The sequence below is a fragment of the Cryptotermes secundus genome, unplaced genomic scaffold, assembly GCF_002891405.2.
Source record: "Cryptotermes secundus unplaced genomic scaffold, Csec_1.0 scaffold964, whole genome shotgun sequence".
NCBI lineage: Eukaryota > Metazoa > Arthropoda > Insecta > Blattodea > Kalotermitidae > Cryptotermes > Cryptotermes secundus.
In genome coordinates, this window is record NW_019725428.1 from 1,744,852 (window position 1) to 1,768,497 (window position 23,646).

The following is a 23,646-nucleotide window of genomic DNA, read 5'->3' on the forward strand; positions in this document are numbered from 1 at the left end:
GTTGTGATTTGTACAGAGGTGACATTCTTAGAAATAAAAATTTTATTCTATCCTGGTGATTTGTTTTACTGTAAAGATAGTTTAGTATATATAAATATAAATAAAAAGTTAAGAATGTGTACATTCCATTACAGTCCACATGTATCACAAGAAAACTAAAGAGAAATATACTAAATGTATATTTACTGGGTGCCGGTCACGGCAGCCGAGCGGTCTAAGGCATGTACTGTCTTCGCTCGCTTGGAAACCGGGATCGTGGGTTCAAATCGCACTCAGGGCATGGATGTTTAATTTGTGTGTGTGTATGTGTGTTTTCCTGTGTTTGTGTGCAGGTGGAGGCCTTGTGACAAGCTGATCACCTGCCCAAGGAGTCCTACCGAATGTATAAGATCTAGAAAACTGAAGTGAACGGAGAAGTTCATGGAGGAAGGCCTAGGCCCACTGGGGCTGTAGTGCCAAGAAAAAAAAAATATTTACTGGGCACAGTGATCAAAGGGTTAAATGAAATACAGAAAAAAAATATATAAATACTCATATGTTATCCTTATGTTTTATACATCTCTAATACAAATTAGTGGGCGCCATATCAAGTGATTTCAGTTACCTCTCACATTTAAATTCCTTCAGCTTTTTTCACCTTGTCCAGCTTTCAGTACAACAGAAATCAAAACAGTGTTTAGTTTATGTTCCATAAATGTTCGATGTTCTCCACAGTTTGCAATGTCATGCTTTAAAGTATTTCTTCACTCTCAATACTACAGCTGTGTGAGATTCGATGTTCCCACAGCAGTGACACTGTGTAGTTTGGTTGATATTTACAGACGTTTCAGAACAATGTGTTGATCCACCTTCAGAGTAGCAGATAAAGCTGAGTGTGGGAAACTTGTATAGGCATTGGAAGGGAAAACCAAAACTTGATCCAGAGTAGAGATACTTCCATATTGCGGATACAGGCATCCTGTAGGGACCTCCATCCTTTCAACCAACTTATTAATTTGTCTTCCATTTCTTCTTTTCTCCCTACTAGTCTACCATCAGCTTTTGTTATTGTCTTGTTTATTCTCCACATCCACTCTAACCTCAAAATAGGCCCTTCAAGACCATTTGTTTCCTTACTCTCTCCTGACTCTCCTTTACCTTCAAGTGACTCCCTCAGAGTCATTATATCTCTCTACTTCTTGAAAACAACTCTTTTAAGGACATCAGATTATTTCGCAATTATCCTTACTCCTGCTGAATGATTAGGGTTTCAGTTGCAGTGCTACTTCTCCACATACCTGTACTACTTTCCCACGCTACACTTACTCTCCTTCTCTGAAGATGGAAGCAACATAATCATCCAAAACATCAGTAAATATTAAGCAGAATAAAAGGCATTATGTCACAAAAGATAGTAATCTTAATACTGACAGCTGATTGTTTGCACAATTTGTGACATGACATTAGATGAGTCAGTTAGATTACACAGAATTATACAGAAACTGCATTAAATTTTCAACTGTCTATTAGTAATATTTCTGTAGTAGTATTGAACCATGGGTTTCAGAGTGTGAGCCACTTAATAGCAAAGATCACATAGAGAAAGTCATATTTACACTGTGAAAATATAAGACAACAATTTAGGTCCTAAAATTTGGAAGGCATAAACTCATGTTGTCAAGCTGAAAACAATCTTCAGTACCACAGATCGAAACTACACAGTGTCGGCTGCTGACAGCACCATTAAATAAACAATAAATATATAAATAAATACTGTAAAGATTCAGGCCATATTTTTCTTACATTGGAATGCAAAACACAAGTTACAACAGAGTTTGAGTGATTTAAAGACTGTCACATAGTATATAAGTCCCTGTCAAGAATAAACGTTAGGAGTTACAGCTGAAGATTAATTCCACTCGAAACGTATCAGAAAAGCAAAGAATGGTGGCTGTCAGGTTTCTAGATTAGTCTGTTTAAGATTGCTGAGCAGAGAAGATTCCAAGGTCCTGTACTCCGGCCTCCACATGTCTGGAGAGAGAATCACACTCTGCAGGGATTTCTGGATGCCGATAACCCAGTAGGAAGTGGCAGGTGCCTGGAATGTGCGCAGGAAATCCCACAGGCAGACATTCTCTTGGACGCGGGGCAAAGAAAAAACCAGGAGTCTTCAGCAAGCATCTGGACAAATAAAAAGCATAATAACAACATATATTTTAAAGGATACAGTTTATTTCACCACAGAAATATTCACTTCCAATTCAAATGTCCAACTTCAGGGTCCATGGCAGAGAGAATAGCCATTTTCACAAATGGGTGAGCCTAGTAAACATGACTGTACCCCAAGGTGAAACTTGTATCTACATATAAAGTGAGAGTATTTGAAAGACATCCACTTGATCACAATCAGTAAATTTACCTAAAGGTCCCAACTAGATCACAGCTGCGGTATCTCAATCGGTATAGTGACAGGCTATGGGCTTTGATGGTCAGGGTTTGGTTCTCTGCACAGGGAAGATTTTTCTCACCTCTGCAGGGTCCAGACCGGCTCTGGGGCCTATCCAGCCTCCTATCAAATGGGTACTGGAGGCTCCTTCCCCAGAAGTAAAGCCTCAGGGGCATTAAGCTGACCATTGACCTCCATCTAGTGCTGAGTTCAAGATTGGTGGAACTCTGCCATATGTCGTCATGGGGTGGTGCTTAATTAATTAAGCACAAGAACAGATTTGCCTTTCTCAAATTAGGAAATCTTCCTGAGTTATATAGGTCATACAGCGCCAAAAGATATGGTCCAACATTTGTAGGATATTGTTTCTCACCCACTGGGCCTCAATACATTGACAGAAGGAAGATACTTTAAACTGATTAAACATACAAAACAGTAAATTGTTATGAATGAGCTGAAGAACTGTGTCACATGTGTGGAAGCTTCCGGACAATAACTTTTTCCTATGTATCCTCCTACTGAGGCTGTTGAGGAGAATATTTGGACTGAAGAGAGATGAAGTGACAGGAGGTTGGAGAAAGCTGCATAATGAGGAGTTTCATAGCTTGTACTCTTCTCCAATTATAATTAGAATGTTCAAGTCAAGGAGGATGAGGTGGGGAGGGAAAGCCTGAAGGAAAGAGAACACTGGGAAAACCAAGGTGTAGGTGGGTGGACAATATTAAAATGGATCTTAGAGAGATAGGATGGGATGATATTGATTGGATTGATCTGGCTCAGGATAGGGACCAGTGGAGGGCTCTTGTGCACATGGTGATGAACCTTCGGGTTCCATAAAATGCTGGGAAATTCTTGAGTAGCTGCAGATTTGGTGGCTCATCAAGAAGGGCTCAGCTTCTTAAGTAAGCGAGTATGTAAGTATGTATACTCCTCTGTATACTATTGAAAAGTTGATCAGTTGGTCAAGAAATTTCTTCCCTTTTACAGAACCCAAACCCTCATTAACACATTCACCAGAGCCCACCACTTGTCCCTATCCTGAGCCAAATAAATCTAGCTCACAAAGTTACACTCTACTTATTTAAGGTTATAAGTGTGTCACGTGGTTTTCCTTCTACAGTTTTGTATCAGCTTCTAATCGTTGTACAAGTATGTCGCTCATCTCATCTCCTTTCATTTCATCACTCTGATAATAATTTGTGAGGGTTACAATCTATAACCTCTTCAAGGACTACCGCCTTATTGTGGAGAGGAAATCTGCACTCCCCATGACTTGGAGAGCTATGCTGGTTGAAGCGTAAACTCCTGGTAGAGCCACTCATGTGAGACAGGCTAAAAGGTAGAGGCCAGACGAAGTGTAGTCCATGATCCTCCATGTTGGGTGTTGGGCGTGGGGCTAAGAACCCAATCCCAGAAAAATCTACTGTTATCAAGCCTCCAGAGCCTTGGAGAAGGACCATGGAAGAGGCGAATACCCACACGGGGTTGTAGCACCAGCAAAGAGAAAGAAGGCAAAACATAGCACTCCTCATTATGCAAATTTCACTATCCTCCCCATCTGCACTCTTTCAATTTACATACCTCAACACTATTAATTGGGCAACACAAATTAGTGGAACACAATCCACCCCCACACCCTCAGTTCTATTACGCAACATATATACTCGGCTACATATTACTTTTGCCTCATTTGCCCTGAAGATAGCGTGAAATATCGGCCGAAAAATGCTGCTACTACGGCCCAAAACCAAACCTACACTCCTGATGTTACTTACTGGTACGTTGTGGGACTGACGTTGGTCTTGAGTGGTTCGCTTCCTGATTCAAATTTGTTCGCTATAGTGACGTTGTGCCCGAAGAGACAGTAGCGCGGCATCTTCTTGCCCACTACACCTGCCAGCACCGTCCCCGTGTGCAGCCCGATGCGCATCTGTCAACACATACAGCTCAGTCAGTATAGTGACTAGGGTGCAGGATAGGTGAAAGAGGAACTGGGGGTCGATTCTTGGAAAGGGGCATCTTTTCTTATGTTCAGCGCCCTTTGGTACAAGTCTGTGTATTTTGGTGTTGTTAAGCTGCCCTGTCTGGTATTATGATACACTTAATAATTAATTAAAGAGTGGCTGTACTGGATAGTGCCTTTGATATAAATGTGAATAGTACATCGGTAGAAATGATTTCTATTAAATCATATAACGTAATGAACAATAGATCCGTTCATTTGATCCAAACATCCAGAAGGTTATGGAATATGGACTGATTTGTACAGTATTCTACCGGGTTATTTCCTGAAACTGACCACTTACAAATATCACAACAGTTTGAAGAATACCATCTTCTGGGATGTGGCGCCGTGTAGATCTTGTGTGAACTGACATTTCGGAGGAAAGTATCGACTCCATCTTCAGGGTAGAAAAATCCGCGAGCGAGGAACCAGCGTGAGCAAACTCTGAACCCACGTTCCTCTGAAACGTCGGTCCACACAAGATCTACACATCCCAGAAGACGGCATTCTTCATAGTCACAGCCGTGAAAACCTCAAATCTTACATCACAACAATTTCTTTATAAATTTCCTATCAGACGGGTTTCGGCTTGCCAGACATTTTTAATGCCTCTGTAAACCAATTTCGATCGGTGGGTTGGATAAATTTCTTCTAGTCCTCGCCAGCACAGTCATTCTTGGTTCTTAGTCCAGCGATACTCCTTATCATATTTTACTGTCTCACGACTCTGGGAATCACCAACACTGCAACGCGTGGGAATTGTAATATATTGTACAGCCAGCGCCTTAACCCTACTGCAGCATGACCTGACATTGTAAATCAAAATTTATACCAGGCACATGAAAGAGGGAGAAAAAAAATAACCTTATTGTGGCTACAGACGAAATACAGAAGGGGCAGTTTTGTTTTCTGGGATATAACCTTCATAGCCAACAGTATCAATATCTCAGATCCTGTATAAAATACATGATGATTTTGACGTTGGTTTGTAAAATTTTTGCAGATAATAAATAAAAATGTTACAAATAGTAAATAAAACGTGTAGTACAAATTAGACTGTCATATATAGGAGACGTATTTAACATATGCGAAATAAAGCCACATATCTTCTTACATGACCTTGAAAAGCACTGATCCATCTTGAACGTTCCGCAAGAAAGCAAATAGATCCTTTTGCAACTCGCAAGGTTCTTTCCCAATTCTCCACTTTCTTCCAGTATGTGTATCCACTTGGTAGGCTCTATCATGGCATCCAAAGGACGTGATTTCTCAATTTATTCTCATAAAACTTGATATTATCTGCCATTTTATTAACCTTAAAAGCATGTCATATATAAAATTCACTCTCCATCTTCCAGAATTGCTCCTTCAATTCCATTCATATATCTTATTTGTGCCATGTTGATGCTTCTTTCAACAGACTGATACACGCGTATATAGGACTGTTTGTGGTGTAACATTAAGAAACGCTTTCCACTGATTTTAGTAAGTGTACAATGAAATCGACAGGGGTGACATTTCAAAGGGGATGTACGAGATTAACTATGCCGAATGAAAAAGTTAGATGGAAATAGGCCACAACAACAGAAAGAAAAGAAAAGAGAATGATGGTAATGGTAGAAGAGTTTAAATGGAAAAGTGCTAGAGATAGTGAAGGAAAATAATGAAATGGATTGAGCGAAGGAAAAGAAAGTTTTCCAAAGATGTTTTCGAACTTGTAAACTTCCTTCCTTCAGAAACTCTTATTCAAAGTGAATATCTTGTACTATGTCTTTGGCTTTTGCTCTGAAAGAGGTTACAAGTTGCTCCTATGGCAGAGCACCACGCCATTACAACATATTCGCTGCGTGGATCCACGATCTTTTAACTTTAATGCTGAAAAATAGATGATGGAAATATACGTGGTTATTAGTTTAACACAAACGTAACATCAACTGAGAATTCAACGGTAAGACCTATCATTTGTTACGTACGCTTCTGTACTATTAACTTCCATTGTTTTCTCTCGTGTTCCTTTCCAGCGTACATGTTATCGAATGATATACAGACCGGAGTTTAAACGCCATATCCTGCAAACTGCACACACACAATCAGTCAATAGTAGACAGCACTTCGCATATCCATATCAAAGTATTATCAGTACCCATAGAATAGACATGATGCACTGAAACAAAGATTGCACGCTCGTTCGTGATCCTCTACATAACATTTGTTCACTAACCCTATTAAAATTAGACAATTAGTTGCTGTAGTAAAACCTGCGAGGTTTAAGGCTCTCACCACACAGTTACACTGCTTATATATATATATATATATATATGGAAATACACTAGAGAATTGTGTTGCATATGTGGAAGTGAGAGTACTTTTATAATTGTATACCGTATTTTGTATTCCTTGGGCCCCTTAAATATTCTTTCCAAGCTGTGGACCGGCTCACAGTCAACGCGTAGACTAAACAGATGTGTGTGGTCCCCTCCCAGTGTATGGTGGATTGACTAATGTTTGCTGGATCGTAACCGGAACATAATTATGGAATAATGCAGTTACATGTGGTAACAATTTGTGCGAATTGAAATAACTGATGATGGCCGGTTGGGGCCGAAACATTTTGAAAAACGTGAAAATTCCAAAGACTAAAGTGGTTACATTGTTGACGAAATTGTAATATAAATATTCTATGTGAATGTTATAAAATGTTTTCTCTCAGCTCAAGCACGAAATCTCACCGACTTAAGGGTACACTCATGAAGATCACACTGCTCGTGCATGAGTTCCGCTGCTAAATTCCTGTGGCAGGATGTGGTGTCGGTGTTGGCCACGAGACCAAAATATTACGTGTAGTGTATCAAAACGGAACGTGTCCTGACATATTTATAGATCTGAAGAGAGCCATTGCAAAAATGCTCATAAATTCTCTACTCACTCCTCACATGAAATATTTGTCAACCCATTATCTTTTAGTCTGCTAAGAGAAAAACTCGGTTTATACACCGGTGAATGCAATATACTGCGTGATTAAAAATATGGAGATTTTCCATCTCTCTTGGGCTTTATCACAGTAATTTACTTTACGTGACTCGTTGTATTAATGTACTATGTAATATTCATTAATATCTGTGCGTCACAGAACATAGGAATATGTTTGTTCGCTACATGGACGGATTCTACATCTTAACATAAGACATATTCTATAACAATAAGGTTCACTTTACTGCGAAGATAATAAAGAAAATGAGCACAAAATACAATATCTCTCTGCAACTTTTTCTCTTCTTATTTCTACACAAATTTGGACTCAACTTTGGAAGCACTTTTGGAACTCGTTATAATCTAGAACTTTAGGATTTTATTCTTGTTATAAGCGGAAAACCGTCTGTCTGTCGCCAAGCCCAGTCCTGCCATAGGACGTAAGCAGATTCCAATCGACTGGGTATCAGAGATTACCAATATGTTTGCAGTTTATTTAACAATGTTAGCAATAATTCATACTATACTGCATGTTGGCCAATAATGAATTAGAAATTATGCGGGAGGCTTAAAGTACGCTTGAATTTTCCTATAGGAACTGGGAAAAACACGAAACCCTTACTAAGGACACACAGTGTCTCGACCGGTATTGCAACCGAGCACTTCCTGAAGTACCCTAGAACTTGATCTAAGTTTCTCGGTGGGCGCTTCGACAGCAAAGCGACCGGAACCCGGAATTTGAGCTCCATCTAGTGAGGATATTAAGAATGTGTGAAGCTTTACATAAGACACATTCGTTCATACATAGAGGGCAAATTTTATAATGTTATGTTCTAGCTCACGACATCATGAAGTATCATATGTGGGTATCAGTGTTCTAGAAGAGCATATTTGCTCAATTTTACGCCCTGAAGATGGCGGAAAGGTTTTTTTTTCGCCATCTGTGCAATACTGTGAAATTCATGCAAATATACGGTCTGTAGTAAGTATGAGAGGACTCTTTAGATCATATCTGTATTTGTATATTAAGTCAGACATCTTGTGACGTTCCATCTCTGCTTCGAAGATTCGATATATATTGGAACTGACAAGCTTGCTGCTCCTCTGGACCACCTCCCCTTCCCCTTCCCACAGAGAAGTGTGGCTTAGTAGGACCATGATTGATCGAATGAATGTCTAGGAACGTCTGTCCTTCGCTAAGTCCCTCTCGCGGTCACCTTTTATCGATTTCTGTCTGATTGATTGATGGGACATCCCTCAGGACACAAGGAAATACTGTTCATTTTTGTAATTTATTTCTTACCTTCCGTTTCATTCCCATAATACAGTGACTGATGAAGTCCCTGAAGGATTCGGTGATATATTTTACTTTATTAGCTATAATAATATATTTGGAACTAAATGTATTCGTATCTTATTTATTCTTATTATATATTATCTGACCGCCTCTGTGGTCTAGTGGTCAGAATTCCTGGCTACATATCCAGAGGTCCGGGTTCGATTTCCGGCGCTACCAGATTTTCTGAGAAGTAGTGAGTCTGAAACGGGCTTCACTCAGCCTCGTCAGGATAACTGAGGAGCTTTCTCAAGGAAATAGCGGCTCTGGTCTAGAAAACCGTGATTAACTGCCGTGGGGATCCGTTGTACTGACCACGCGACACCCTCTATCCGCTAAAGTTGGCACTAACTTCACCGACAAACGGCGGTCGCTCGGTCAGTATAGTTCGCTTGCGGACTACAGGTTATGGAGTTTTTTTGTTTTTGTTTATATATCTTAATTGATTTCTATGCCACAAAGAAGATTCTTCCACGAATTGTTATAGAATATTATGAAGAGTAGCAGGGATAGGCCGGTGACCAAAACTCCGAAATGGACAACCAGGGAATCTGGGTTCAATTTCTAGTAGTGGTAGAGATCTTTTCTTCTCCACAACGTTCAGATTAGTTCTGTGACCCATGAAGGTTTCTCTCCAAAGGTCCAGGTTCATTTCCGTGGAAGCAAATCATCTAAAATTGATGCTGACAGGTTAAGACACAGCATAATTACACCTTAACTCCTCCATATGTTATGGTCTAAGGCTTAATTAAGCACGAAAAAAATCTGCTTGTACCCTACTTTAGTTTCCTTCTTTTCCAGCGTACGGAGAAACTGGAATATAGAAAAGTATTTCTACATAATTAATCGATTAATTATTGAGTTAATTATCTACGTTATTTCAAGTCAGCCGGTCACAGTCATAGTCACAGTCACCGCCACGCGGTCTAAGGCATGAACTCTCTTCGCCCGCTCAAACATTGGGATCATGGGCTCGAATTCCACTCAAGGCATGGATATCTGTGTAAGGTAAGGAAAAGCTATTCCTGTAACAGGTCGTGAAGGTCAATAAGGTTGTGAGACGTCGAGGCTGCAACATTTTCTAGACAATCGACTCACAGATGGAGGTAAGGTTGCCAGCCTTACACACTGACCGCCGTTTACCCCCAGGAATATCCTGGCACTCATTTCTGTTATAGGCTGAGAAGATACAAGACTACAGTGCGGGGTGTACGGATTATGTAAATTGAAAAGTCAATCTGATTGGCACTCGAACCCGCGACCTTCCTGATTGTAGCATAATGCCTCAACAAACTATGCTACCATGTGCCTCACTAACTGTATAAAAGATCAGGAAACTGAAAAAACGTCCAAGGTTAAAAAAATGGCTGTAGAGTTATAGATAGATAGATAGATAGATAGACAGACAGATATGTTTCTACTTAATTAGTCGATTATTTACTGGGTTAAATTATCGGCGCTATTTCAGCTAAAACTTTACGTAACATTAAATTTGACTGGAAAGTGATAAATATTGAATAGGTGAGGATTCTGAAGGAGGTGGTTGGGATTTGAAAATTTCTCGAATAAGTAACGGAAATCATGTTAGCAATGGTGGTATCCCAATCACGTGATTATGCTTCGCTTTCTAAATGACGATGTATACATTTCATTGCTTTCATAGCGCTGAATGTTCTCTAAAAATAATTTTACTGAAATTGATTATAAAAATATTTCGCCATATTTTACATGAATTCTCAGTTTGTGCTACTGATACTCTAGCCCCTTAACTGTCATGTTCTATCAACTAAACATTTTATGTACGAGCATCGAGTTTTAAAATGATGGAAGGCCGAATCAGAAAGAATATGCAGGCAATAGATAATGACATACTGAAACAAATACCCCGGCATTTTAATGTAGTGAATAAACCCATCACATACTCGTAATTGGTGGAGAAAATACGTAAACAAAGGGGCACGCGGTAGCGTAGTTGGTTGAGGCACTATACTACAAGTCGGAAGGTCGAGGTTTCGATTCCCGATGAGGTCACTGGATCGTTCTATTGACCCAATTCTTCCAGCCGCACTATGACCCTGCGGTCGACTCAGCCTCTTATAGAAGTGAGTACCGGGAATGTTCCTGGGGGTGAAGGTCGGCCGCCACATAAAACTGACAACCACAATGCCATCTGTGAACCGACTATCTATCAAATGTTGGAGCTTCGACGTCTCACAGCCCTATGGGCCTCCAAGGCCTGTTATAGGGATAGCGTTAGCTTTTTTTAACTATAAAAGGAAACATATTACTCGAATGCCCACACTTCCCATTCGAGACCTACTGATGGTGAAGATCTCTGTGCAGACCTTACTAACGCTGATACACGTATGAGTCCATGAGGGGGAAGGCAAGGAAGGAGGATGTTCGTAATTGCGATGATAATGATGGACAGGCCGGTCACGGTAACCGAGCGGTCCTAGGCATGCACTGTCTTCGCTCGCTCGGAAGCCGAGATCGTGGGTTCGAATCGCACTCAGGGCATGGATGTTTGTGTGCGTTTTTCTGTGTTTGGGTACAGGTAGAGGCCTTGCGGCGAGCTGATCACCCGCCCAAGGAGTCCTACCGAATGTGTAAGATCTAGAAAAACCGAAGTAGATGTAGGCCTAGGCCCACTGGGGCTGTAGTGCCAGGAAAAAAAATTATGTACAGAGTGACGAGAGAAAAGAATGGAAAATTTAGGTCTGGACAGCCTATCTCAGGGCCAGGATTCGAGCTCTAGATCTCTCGATTATGGAATGGAAGTGTTGAATCAGTATATAGCGGCTTTAGGTACTAGTTCTGATGTTCCTTCTCGGTTAATTTCTATTGAGGCCACTCACTTCTCAAGAAGATCTCTGCTCTGTGAAGTTGTTCTTTTCAGCAGTTGTTTCCAAATTTATTTACGGTAAGGATTTCCAAATAACCTTGCAAGACAAAATCTATGGGTCTGAAAAATTTTACAAATTATTTATTAAATTATTAACTTTTATGCCATAAATGTTTAAATTAAAATTTATTGAACGCTCGGAAACTCTTTGAAAATGGAGATATGAGGCTCTACAAAAGCCATTAATCTGTAGAACGTGGTAACTCTATTGGTAGCTGTATATAATCTGCTTCTGATAAACCCTATACCATGTGCACTGTACTGTAGAGCAGATGGTGATTCTGAAACAACTCTCTCTTGTCAGCCAGCCAGCAATGCCCCCAAAATTTAGACGTAAACATTGGTAATATATATCCAGTGTCACAAGCACATTTCTGTTTTACATGAACAATGCATTTAAGGTGGTTACAACCCTCTCTAAAGGTTGTGTCAACTCAGTGTAATATTCCGAAAGTACTAATACATCATTTGTCGAGCATTCTGTATTTATGATGATGTTGAAATTTATGGCCACATAATGTATGAGACACACTCTGATATTTTAACAAGCATTTAGATTGTGACATATGCTCTTAGCTCACGACGACAAAGCCATATATATAGCAAGAGAATGGATAATATACAAGAACAAATTTTAAAGGGTAGTTTTTAACAATTCAAAGACTATCAGAATCAAAATCAAAGTTATATATTACGACCGACGGTCAGTAGGCCAGTCTCTCCTGGTGTCAAGCACCAATCTGGGGCCCAAGAGCAGATTTTTATTACTGCCGGACAGTTGTGGGTTTGTTGATATGGTCGCCCTCTCTAACGAGAGGACGAATCTATCTTTTACAATTGATGCTGGTCCTCGCCAGGGCAGTCACATTTACCGCATATGAACTCTAGCGGCCATTTTGCTGTATAAGTGTTAATATAATTTTTGTGATAGCCATTACTCTGTCTTCTTCTGATTCGGTCCCATTGAACTGTGTCATGATCTGCTGAAATTCCGTTGCGACTGAATATCTTCTAAAACAATATATAAAAATTCAGTCCGTACCTCACAGGAAACACAGCCGGTTAATGCTGTTAAGGGAAGAGCAGCTGTTTCTTGTGAGAATCATGTGGGACACATAAATACACTCTGTGGGAAGAATGAAGAATTATAGTATGTTAAAGTTAGGGGTAGATATAGCGACCATTGGACTTTAAAGGGTTTGACTGTCTTCTGAGATCTGACGCCATGGAGCCCGGTAGATAGTGGTGGACGATTTGGAGCAACGTGTTACGTCAGTTTTTAGGGCACGAGGGTGAATCGAATATAGGGATGTAGGAAAGGCGATGGCCGGGGTAGGAACCCTGAGTGATTGAACAGGAGAAAGAAGAAAACCGAAGGACTCTCAACCCCTGTAAGGAAAGTTCTGTCCAGAGTAAAGAGACATCGAAAGAAAGATTCTGAGTGACCAATGGACCTTACTCGGATAAGGAGGGATGAAATAAAGAAAAAGTGACCATAAACAGCCTGGGAAGGGTGGAAAGATAAATGTTTCCCATGTTCAGCTTACTTTTCTACCTTGAAGAAGGAGGAGTTGCTTACATTTTAAATTATGAATAGTCCGTACTAGAACTACAGATGCGTTAACAGTTCTCATTATTTCTCCTGTTTTCTCACGACTCCTACAGCAGCCCCTCAATACGTTCATTCAATTTACCCCCACGATCAGCTTATTCTACCCTGAAGATGGAGGCATCCCCCGAAACGTCAGTAATATCTATCAGACTACATAGTGACACATCCTGGAATACAGTTATCTATATAGTCACTGCTTTGGGGCCCCAGAATATCGCAAAGTGAAGTATAAATAATAAAATAATACATTTCCGAAGACAGATCGAAATGTCCATTTGAACGCAGAGAAAGACTGCAATGTTACTTAGTGTATTTGGCGTAGGATATACAGCGTTGTATGGGAAGGTGATTATGAATGGTGAATGAGAAAATGTGAGGGAAAACGCATTAATAACTTTATTAAAGATACTATCCCATCACGCGCTTAGAGGGAGCCATAGGAAAATTACATTCAGTCATATTAACCTGCCATATGACAGGTAATCGAAAACACGAAGACCTGAATGAAACGTTAAAAAAATAATCGCATGAACGCAGCGTCAAATTCTTCAGGCATTTTATCTTTCTATGAACAGACGGTAACGAAATACAATGTGATTCTAAATTATTGTCGGGATTTCCTTGACCTACAATTTGGACATCTTACGTGTCACGAAAGCGCGCATGTTGAAATTCTTTAGAATTCTGCAGTATTTTCTTTACAAGTAATAAAACGTTTTAATTTGCACTCCCATATTCCGTAAGTAGTTTTGTGTTGTTGTTCCTGGTTTGAAAATTATAGGAAACGGAAACCCCGACAATACTTTACAATAGCCCTGTAATTTTAGAACACTACGTGATTATGGCATAAAAAGGCAAAGTTGTGCATGTGCTTAACTAATTAAGCACTATACAATGAGAACGTGTGGGGGAGTGGATGCATAGATCCGGGTACTCCTGACCCAGGCACCAGCTGGAGGTGAATGGTTAGCTTTACGTCCCGACCGCTTTAACCATTAAGAGAAAGCCCCTGGTACCCATTGTATAGGATGCTGGGTGGGCCCCGAAACCGATGTGGACGTCGAGCCTCTACCGTGACTTGAATTCCTACCCTTAGGTTGTCCAGCCTGTATCCAGGCGCTATAGCTAGAGAGCGATATCTCGGTTCTGGATTACAGCATATGTCAGTGATATAGCTTGTAAGCTGGGGGTTCTCCCAATGCTTGACTCACCTTGATGGGTTTCCCGTCATGTGTGTGATGAGTGGCGCATGTTTCGATCATCTTGAGCGCCATCCACGCGCATTGTTGAGCATGCGTGGAACTGGGTTTGTGCAGGCCGCAAGCGACACAGTACGCGTCTCCTATCGTCTCCACCTGCCACAGAAAAACAGAATGACTTAGTCTGGTACTTCGAAACATTTCATTTATTTCATTATCATCATCAAGCCACAACCTTCCTCAGAATATCTGCCATATGTTATCTGGTTTTCACTTCTTTAGTTTTCGTAACAGTTCTTTACAGTGGGAGCCAGGATAGCTCAGTCGGTATAGCGACTGGCTACAGGCTCGACAATCGAGGAGTCGTAGCTCAGGTCCTGGTAGTGACAAGAATTTTCTTTTCTCTACGCCGTCCAGACAGGCTCTGGGGCCCAACCAGCCTCCTATCCAATGGATACCGAGGGCTGTTTCCCCAGGAGTAAAGCGGCCGGGTAGTGAAGCTGATCACTGACCTCCAACTAGTGCCGAGGTCAAGAAAACATGGATCTATACATCCACTCCCCCATACGCCTTCATGACATAGTGCTTAATTAGTTATGTAAACGAACAGCTATAAATTTACCTTTAATTCATTTACAGGGCAAGGTCGTCAACCTTGCATCCAATTCCCAACCTGGAGGAACAAGTCCCGGTGTGTAGGCACCCCTGTAACAGGGTGGCCCAAGTATCGGGTTCTTACCTTTTTCGCCTTCTAAAACTCCCAGGATTACGGTAGAGGCATTCTAAACCACATCCACATGGGGTTTTTATTTATTTACTAAAAGAAACATTGGGAATTAAGGACGACAATAATTTTGCGAACATTTTGTTCGGTTAAAAAGATTCATATTTCTCAGGACACCAAATCTTTGAACAATTAAGTACATGTAGCGTAGGTCTTCTTGACGTGATATTAAGATCAATAGGTCAATAAATTCCTCACGTGTACAGCGCCTTTCTCGAAGGGCCGACTGCGAGCGGAATATGCCATTTCTCGGACGGTGACTTCAAGGTTTCAGCTAAGAAACCATAAGAGTCGGGAGGTTTGTTTCTTCGGGAAATACTTTATATAAAATTTTGCCATTAGCTTTGTATCCTGGGAAACTAATATAAATAAGGATAAAAATAAAAATGAAAATGTAAAGGTAAAGATGTTCCTGTAGCCGGTCACGGTAGCCGAGCGGTCTAAGGCATGTACTGTCTTCGCTCGCTTGGAAACCTGGATCATGGATTCGAATCCCACTCAGGGCATGGATGTTTAGTTTGTGTGTGTGTGTACAGGTAGAGGCCTTGCGACGAGCTGATCACCCGCCCAAGGAGTCCTACCGAATGTGTAAGATCTAGAAAAACCGAAGTGAACGGAGTTAATGGAGGTAGGCCTAGACCCACTGGGGCTGTAGTGTCAAGGGGAAAAAGAGATGTTTCTGTGCCTAACTAATTAAGCACTACGCCATGAAGGCGTATGGAGGAGTGGATTTATAGGTCCTCGCTTTCTTCACCTCAGCCCTAGTTGGGAGTGAGTGGTCAGCTTCACGCCCCGGCCTCTTCACCCCCGGGACAGACCCACCCCATACCAATCGGATAGTAGGCTTGGCGGGCCCCAAAGCCGGTCTGGAAGACATGGATAAGTGCAAATTCTTGCTCCCATCGAGACTCGAACCCCGACCCCTTGGTAATCCAGCACGTAACTAGTCGCTACACAGACTCTTCCTGTGCTTAATTAAATATCACAACATTATAATCGTTGGAGTAGAGAAGACACATTTCAACGCGAATTCAGTCTCGGCATTAGTTGGTGGGCCAGTCAGGGTAGCCGAGCGGTCTAAGGCATGGATGTCTGGTAAATGTGTGTTTATTCTGTGTTTAGGTAGAGGCCTTGCGACGGGCTGATCACTCGTCCAATGAGTCCTACCGTCTGTAAAATGATCAAAATGGAAAAAGAAACAACCTCGACACGGTAAAAGTATAAGAAGAACGGATTAAGTAAGTAAGTAAATTAGTTGGTGGTGAGTGGTCAGCTTCACGGTCTGGCTGGTCTATCCCGGGGAAAAAGCCCCCCCCCCAGGGTCAGTCTAATAGCTGCGTGACTCTGCATCCTGCTAGACGGGCTTCGAATCCTAATTCCCAAGTCGTCCAAATCGTAGCACGGAATCTTCGGATTTCTACAAATCACCCAGGATAATGAAGTTTAGGAGCTTACAATGGGAAAGAAGTGGAGTAGACACAGAAGTGCAGAGCAAAATTTTGACATTGAAATCTGTCGGAAAGTGTACAGTTTTAAGAATGAATGACATGCAGGGATAACATTAAGATGTATCTTAGCGATTAGGATTGAATGGATATAAAATGGCCGCAACTGGATCAGGATCTTAAATAATTTCAGAATCTTCTGATATCTATGTGGAACCTTCGGGTTCATTTAACAGAAACTTTATTAAATTACATAAGTGGATTGTTTATCACCATGGCAGGGGGGTTCTTGAAGTTGTGGATGGCGATAGGTTTGCTACTCGGACCTGCTGGACACACTCGTAACTACGCGTACAAATAATTACTGCAGTTCCACTGAGTTACACACTCCAAAGGTTACTGTCACTACATCACACATAAATTATTCTCAGTATTTACTAGCCGTTGCTTCATAGCGGCTTCCAACAGCGTATGTTTCTCTTCTTCTGGATTCTCGAACTATCTCTGGCCTCCGTTACCAGCTTCTCGCTTCTCAGAACTGCAACTGTCAAATGATTCAACCACAAACGTACTACTAGTCCCCGTTATAGAGCCCAGAAGGGACCGTATAGAAAAGGTTTCTTCCAATACTGCATGTTTTGTCGTTGCCGAGGAAAGTTTCCTAACAACAGCTGTCGTATTGTCGCCTGTTTACACAGCTGTTAATTGGTAATGCATTTACATATCATAATACTGTATGCGAAATAGCGGATGATGACATAATAATTCTTTAAAATTAAAACAAATTTACTTTACATAACTTATGCCAGAATGGTTTATGATCACGTGTTTTATTTGGATATTTAATGCTGTTGCCAATATCGGCAATATATTGCACCGGGTGAGAGAGTGGTTAATGAATTGGAAAGGATCTGGAAGGAAGCGGCTGTGACATAATCGAAGTATTATCCTGGTAATTTTCCTGGAGGGTCTGACAAGACCACGAAATCCCTTCGTCAAAATAGTCGAGTCCCAGTCGAAATTCGAGCAGTGGACCTCGAAATATAAGTGTAAAGCGATAGTGCTTCCCCATTGATCTGGGTCGTTCATATTACCATATTCGTGGTTACCATGCAGCGTCCTCTGTGCTTCCCAATGTTTTGCAGGAACTTGTTGCCCCTTTCTTAGGGTATCGGCTATCCAGAACACCAAAACATTAATAACGTTTGTTCTGAATGTTTAATTATTTTCATATTTCCATTAAATTTATTAGGTTATGTACTGATATGATTGAAGTCGGGATAGCTCAGTCGGTATAGCGACTAACTATGGGCTGGACGAAGGAGGGGTCGGAGTTCGACTACCGGGAGGGTCACGAATTTTCTTTTCTCCACGCCGTCCAGACCGGCTGTGGGGCAAAGCGTCAGGGGCATGAAGCTGACCACTCAACTCAAGCTAATGCCGAGGACAAGAAAATGTGCACCTATGCACCCATTTCCCCATACGCCTTCATAGAGTAGTGCTTAATTCGTTAAGCGCAGGGACAACTTTACTTTTATTGATATGATTAATTTGTATACGACAGATGCTAATACTGTTATGTAGGATCTGAGGTTCTCACAGCGGTGGTTATGAAGAACTCAATCTTCTGGGATATAACTCCGTGTAGTCTGCTGAAAGTAATCGATGTTTCGGAGGAACATTTTGCCTCCATCTACAGGGATGAAGAACATGCCGAGAAACAAATGAGATTGAAAGGAGGTGGCCAGCACAACAATCGGCTTGCCGAAATTTCGGGTTAGGTCTCATTTGCGAGACACACTGTGGAGAAGGCAATGGGAACGCCGTGCTGCTCGGCAACAACTGCGACTCGCGAGCTGAGCGGAGCAATCTAAACAACTTCAGCAGGCGTTGCGGCATTTACCTTATTCTCTCTTGGTCTTGTAAGGCTGGCATTCAGACTTGGAGTTCAGAATGCATGAATAGAGCATTTTTGTTTATATTTACGTAATACTGGCGCCTCTTGCTGCCATATTGTTTGTTATAAAAGACATGTACCCAGAGATGTGTACAAAATACATAAGAGAAAGAAGCATTTGAAATCAGACTGGTGGGTTCATACCCTCATTCCAGACGCTTCCTTTCCAACAGCATATATCATATTTCCCCTTCCAACTCAGTCTTTTACGCTGAAGATGGAGGCTATATGTTCCTCAGAAATGTCAGTTGACTTTCACCGGACTACACGGCGTTATATCCCAGTGGATAGAATATTTCATAACCGCCGCTGTGAGAACCTTACACCTCACACGTTGATCAGTTGTTTAATACGTAAAAAGACTGCTGCTTTGACAGCAAAAGGCATTAATGTTTATGATTTTCAATATGGAGGGCTGCATGAGAAGTATGCAGTGCCAAGTTTGGGTTTTGAAACCATCTCAGCATTTGCTTAAAGACAGAAGAAAACCAAGAAATCCTATGTCGGGTTGGCCTGTCGCAGTATTTTCCGGAAGCAAACTGACTTCTAGCTAGCGCCGGGGAGAACCATACATTACGGTAGATTCCCTAATGTATGTGCTGTCACTTCATTGTTAATCTGAATTGCACGTCTAAAACAAGAGTACATTGATTACGGACAATTTGTATCACGTATCAGTAATATATATTTGTTGTATTATAAAGCTTGAACTTCTTATAAACAGGGGTCCAAGGGGCCCCACCTCAGGCTAGGTTGCGTCAGGCCAACTACACGTCCACTCCGAATTTAGAACAGTTTTCAATCAGTCTACAAGAAGAAGCCGGACACCAAATTTGTTGTTAGCGTCGGATCGAGACAAATGAAAATTTTGTAGGACGACTTATGCTCCTGATGGAATTACGGATTATGTTATTATTATTATAAACATTTTAAACAAATCCACTTCACAGGAAACACATTTCTGTTATAAAGACCAACCGGTTAATGCTCTTTATTGTGAGAACCACACGAAAAAATACAGATGCACTCTGTGGGCAGGGTGCAGGGTTTGGGAGTGGCCCGGTTCCAATATGAACCATGACAACGGCTTCCTGATTGGGTTCATGGTTTTCCTTGGTACAACCAGGAAAATACCAAGCAAGTACCTCGATCAGGTCACGCCAGCCTCCTTCCGAATTCTTTAAAATTTATTATTCACTAATCATCCTTCCTTTCGACATTACGTAATCTGTAATACGGAGGGCGACGTAAAAAACACGGCACAAATAGAACTTACAGCGAAAAATTTTGGTTTTCATCCAATTTGAATAGTTCGCAAATATACTATAGTCCCGTTATCAGTTAAACAAAACGTATTAAGTTGAGGTGATATCCAATGACGTCATGTTAATAAAGAGTTTCACAAAATTACATCATTAGAGCCACAACGGATACTGAATATGCCGAGATTACATATTTAAGACCAGTCATAAACTATATAAAATGGGATTAGAAATGATGAAATAACAGGCAAAAATGTAAAGCTATCCCTGTATCACGCCGTTGATGCCCATAGGATTGTGAGACGTCGAGGCTCTGGCATTTTCTCTAGACAATCGGCTCACAGACGACGGTGAGGTTTTAAGCCTTATGCGCCGGCCGCCCTTTAACACTAGGAAAATTCCTGGTGCTCGTTTCTGTTAGAGACAAAGTCGAACCCAGGGCCATTGAGCGGTTAGAAGGCTTAGGTCAATTGAATAATACAACCATCCCATCTGGAATCGAACCCGCCACCTTCCGGCTTGTAGCATAGTGCCTCAAGCAACTACGCTATAGAGTGCCCCAATGAAATTATACAGTCAATTATATATGACATATCAATTAAAGAATGAATTACTGGGTTTCTTGATCTGTGCTTTGTCTAGTGTCCCCAAAAAACTCACCGTTTCTTATACTGAATGTGTTTCCATTCAAAGCAGAGTAGGTAGGAAGGCATCTGCGAAGTGCAGACGATGCAAAAACAAGTGTTCCATTATGTGCAGCAAGAAGAAGAAGAGGAATTTTCTGTCAAAGAAATCAATAAGAAACTGAGGCCGGAGAAGGACGATTTCCTGTGCACTGAAGTGTTGAGGACGACGACGCTGATGATAATGATGATGAATATCCATATTCTTGATGTATGTAGCAAAATTGTGAGATGTAAGGGCGGACACAAGAGGCTCAGGAAGCCACAGCGAGTGGGCGAAGTTGTGCTTGATATTCCAAATGGTTAAGTTGCAGGATCCATGCCTCGTTACTGTGCACAGCTGGCTATTCAGAATCGGGTTTCGAAAACTTTGTTAAGTAAGGAAGGGCAATGGCAGATTCCGTTAAGTTCTTAAGCCCCTCTAAAAGTTCCGGTGAAGGGAACCAAGTTTAGGGAATGTAGTTTCAGTATAACAATTCCCCGCGCGTTCGTTTAATTATCCCAAAAACCGCAACACCAATAAAGCATATTGGGCAAATATATGTTTTCGCTCTGTCTGTAGGGTCTGTTAGAAACATTATCCGCTCCTATAAATACTTACGAGCCTCGATAGCTCACTTGATATAGCGATGGACTACGGGGTGGACGATCGAGGTTCGATTCCTGGTAGGGGCGAGAGGTTTTTCTCTCCTCCACGACATCCAGCCTGGCTCTAGGGCGCACCCAGTCTCTTATTCAGTGGGTATCTGGGACGTTCTCCCCGGGGGTTAAGCGGCTGGAGCGTGAAGCTGAACATTTACTTCTATCTATCGACATGGTCCACTCATCGTAAGTGTTCATGGCATGAAGATTAATTAATTGTGCTCGGGACAGTTTCACCTTGCCTTATCTTTTACCTGTAAACATTAAATGGATTACATGCGAGTGATATCGAGAAGGGAGCAGAAATTTCCGTGAGTTTTCATGTAGTGTCAATTAGAACTTTTGTTTTCAATAAATATTTAAGTTTGTCTACAATTGATAGAATTGCTCTCGGCTGCCCTCGAGTTGCTACGTATAGGAAAAAGACCAGAGGGAAACGGGAAAGCTAATACGAGCATTTTTACAATATTAAGAAATGCACCAAAAATAATAGAATTCATGCTAAACTCGAACTCTGGTCATACAAACCAAAACCAGTAACTACGGCCGTAGAGAAGTAAAAGGTAAATTTATCCTCGTAATAGGCCGTGGAGGCCGTGGAGTTGTGAGACGTCGAGGTTCCCACATTTTATAGGCAATCGGCTCACAGATGGCAGTGAGGTTGTCAGCCTTAGGCGCCGGCAGCGCTTTACACCCAAGGAAGATCCCTGTTACTCATTTTTGTTAGAGGCTGAGTCGACCCCAGGGCCATAGTGCGGCTGCAAGAATTAGGTCAATTGAAGAATCCAGTGACCTCATCAGTAATCGAACCCGCGATCTTCCGGTTTGTAGCACAATGCCTCAACGAACTACGCTACCTTGTGCCCTCAATTAAGGTAGCTTAGATTCCTATGTGTTTTCATATAAGTTCAAAACAGTTACCAAACTAAGAGTTCAGTGTCCTTGGATACAACGCCTTGTGGTCTGTTGAAATTCAGCTGAACCTTCGGAGAAACATGCTGCCTCCACCTTCATGATTTAACAGTATGCCAAGTAAGAAACAAGCATAAAGCCGTCAGTAAGGAAACTTTCTTGCTTAGCTTACTTTTAAACCCTGAAGATGGAGGCGACTTATTCTCCTGAAGTGTCGGTAAAATTTGAAGGACTACACGGCCTTATATCCCGGAACCACCGCTGTGAGAACCTCAGATGCTACACATTAAATCATTCATTCATTCATCAGTAATCTGTCAAGACGACAGGTCCACAGTCTCTTCCAAAACAGTTCCTCCACTTGATGCGATCTAGAGCTTTCTCGGAGCTCGGAGGAGCGTACTGCATCCATATTCAGAATCGAAGACTAAACCATACAAATACTCAGCAAAAAGTAAGCAGATTTTTTGTTTGGCTTAGTCTTCGACCCTGAGGACGGGAGCAAGAAACGTCAATGAACATTTACCAGACTATACGGCGTCACATACAAGGCGATAGCATTCACATTACTAACAAACACCAAAGTGCAACAATTTCCAGATGGAACTGCCGTTCATAATAAAGAAGGAAATGGCACCAGTTGTAAACTTCCCATAATCAAACAGCACGGAGCCTTAAAAGAAAAGAAGGAACAGATGCGAACTTTGCGGAGTATGTTTTATACTTGAGCTCTTATAGCAGTTTATGCGTTGCTCCAAATGTTAAGGGAAGAGCAGTACATGATTACCTAAAACACGACGCTAAAATAACATCCAGCAGCAGAGAATAGCCTCATGGGACAAGCAATAAATTGGTCCCTCCTGGACACATGTGAACTGTAACGTACATAAAATATTTGCCATCGTTCATAGTCACAAGTTTGAAACTCTGTTGAAACGTTTTACGGATGTGTACAGTTTTCATAGCCACGAGATTCGATGGCGTAGGTGTATGTTCGGAATAGGGCACATATACGTATATAAAGTTTTGCTTAGAATGACCGATACTATGACCTCTCAGAATATTGACCTTTCCTCCTGGGACACCCTGTATTATTTAGACGACAAAACATGTTACGTAATTTTTATGTTATAGCTACACAGATCTAAAATAAAATTACAGGAACATAATATTGTACTGCGCCGGTCACGGTAGCCGAGCGATCTAAGGCATGTACTGTCTTTGCTCGCTTGGAAATCGGGATCGTGGGTTCGAATCCCACATAGGGCATGGATGTTAAATTTGTTTGTGTACAGCTAGAAGCCTTGCGACGAGCTGATCACCCGCCCAAGGAGTCCTACCGAATGTGTAAGATCTAGAAAAACCGAAGTGAACGGAGATGTTCATGGCAGTAGGCCTAGACCCACTGGGGCTGTAGTGCTAAGGAAAAAAAAATATTGTACTGCAGCATCCTGTTACTATGTCTATTCTAGATTAACACTCGCACTTAAAGTAAAACTATCCCTGTAA

At 41.4% G+C, this 23,646-nt stretch overlaps 1 protein-coding gene across 1 annotated transcript in view; it reads right to left on the bottom strand.

The window, feature by feature from the left end:
• Nucleotides 1-516: 516 nt before the first annotated feature.
• Nucleotides 517-23,646, bottom strand: part of LOC111863428 (head-specific guanylate cyclase) — a 366,348-nt gene continuing 343,218 nt past the window's right edge. Inside the window, exons 9-11 of the mRNA XM_023849758.2 lie at nucleotides 14,465-14,608; nucleotides 4,201-4,355; nucleotides 517-2,160 (exon numbers count right to left, since the gene is read on the bottom strand). Of these exons, the coding sequence (XP_023705526.1) occupies nucleotides 1,956-2,160; nucleotides 4,201-4,355; nucleotides 14,465-14,608 (504 nt within the window). The 3' untranslated portion in view covers nucleotides 517-1,955. The remainder of the gene's footprint in view (nucleotides 2,161-4,200; nucleotides 4,356-14,464; nucleotides 14,609-23,646) is intronic.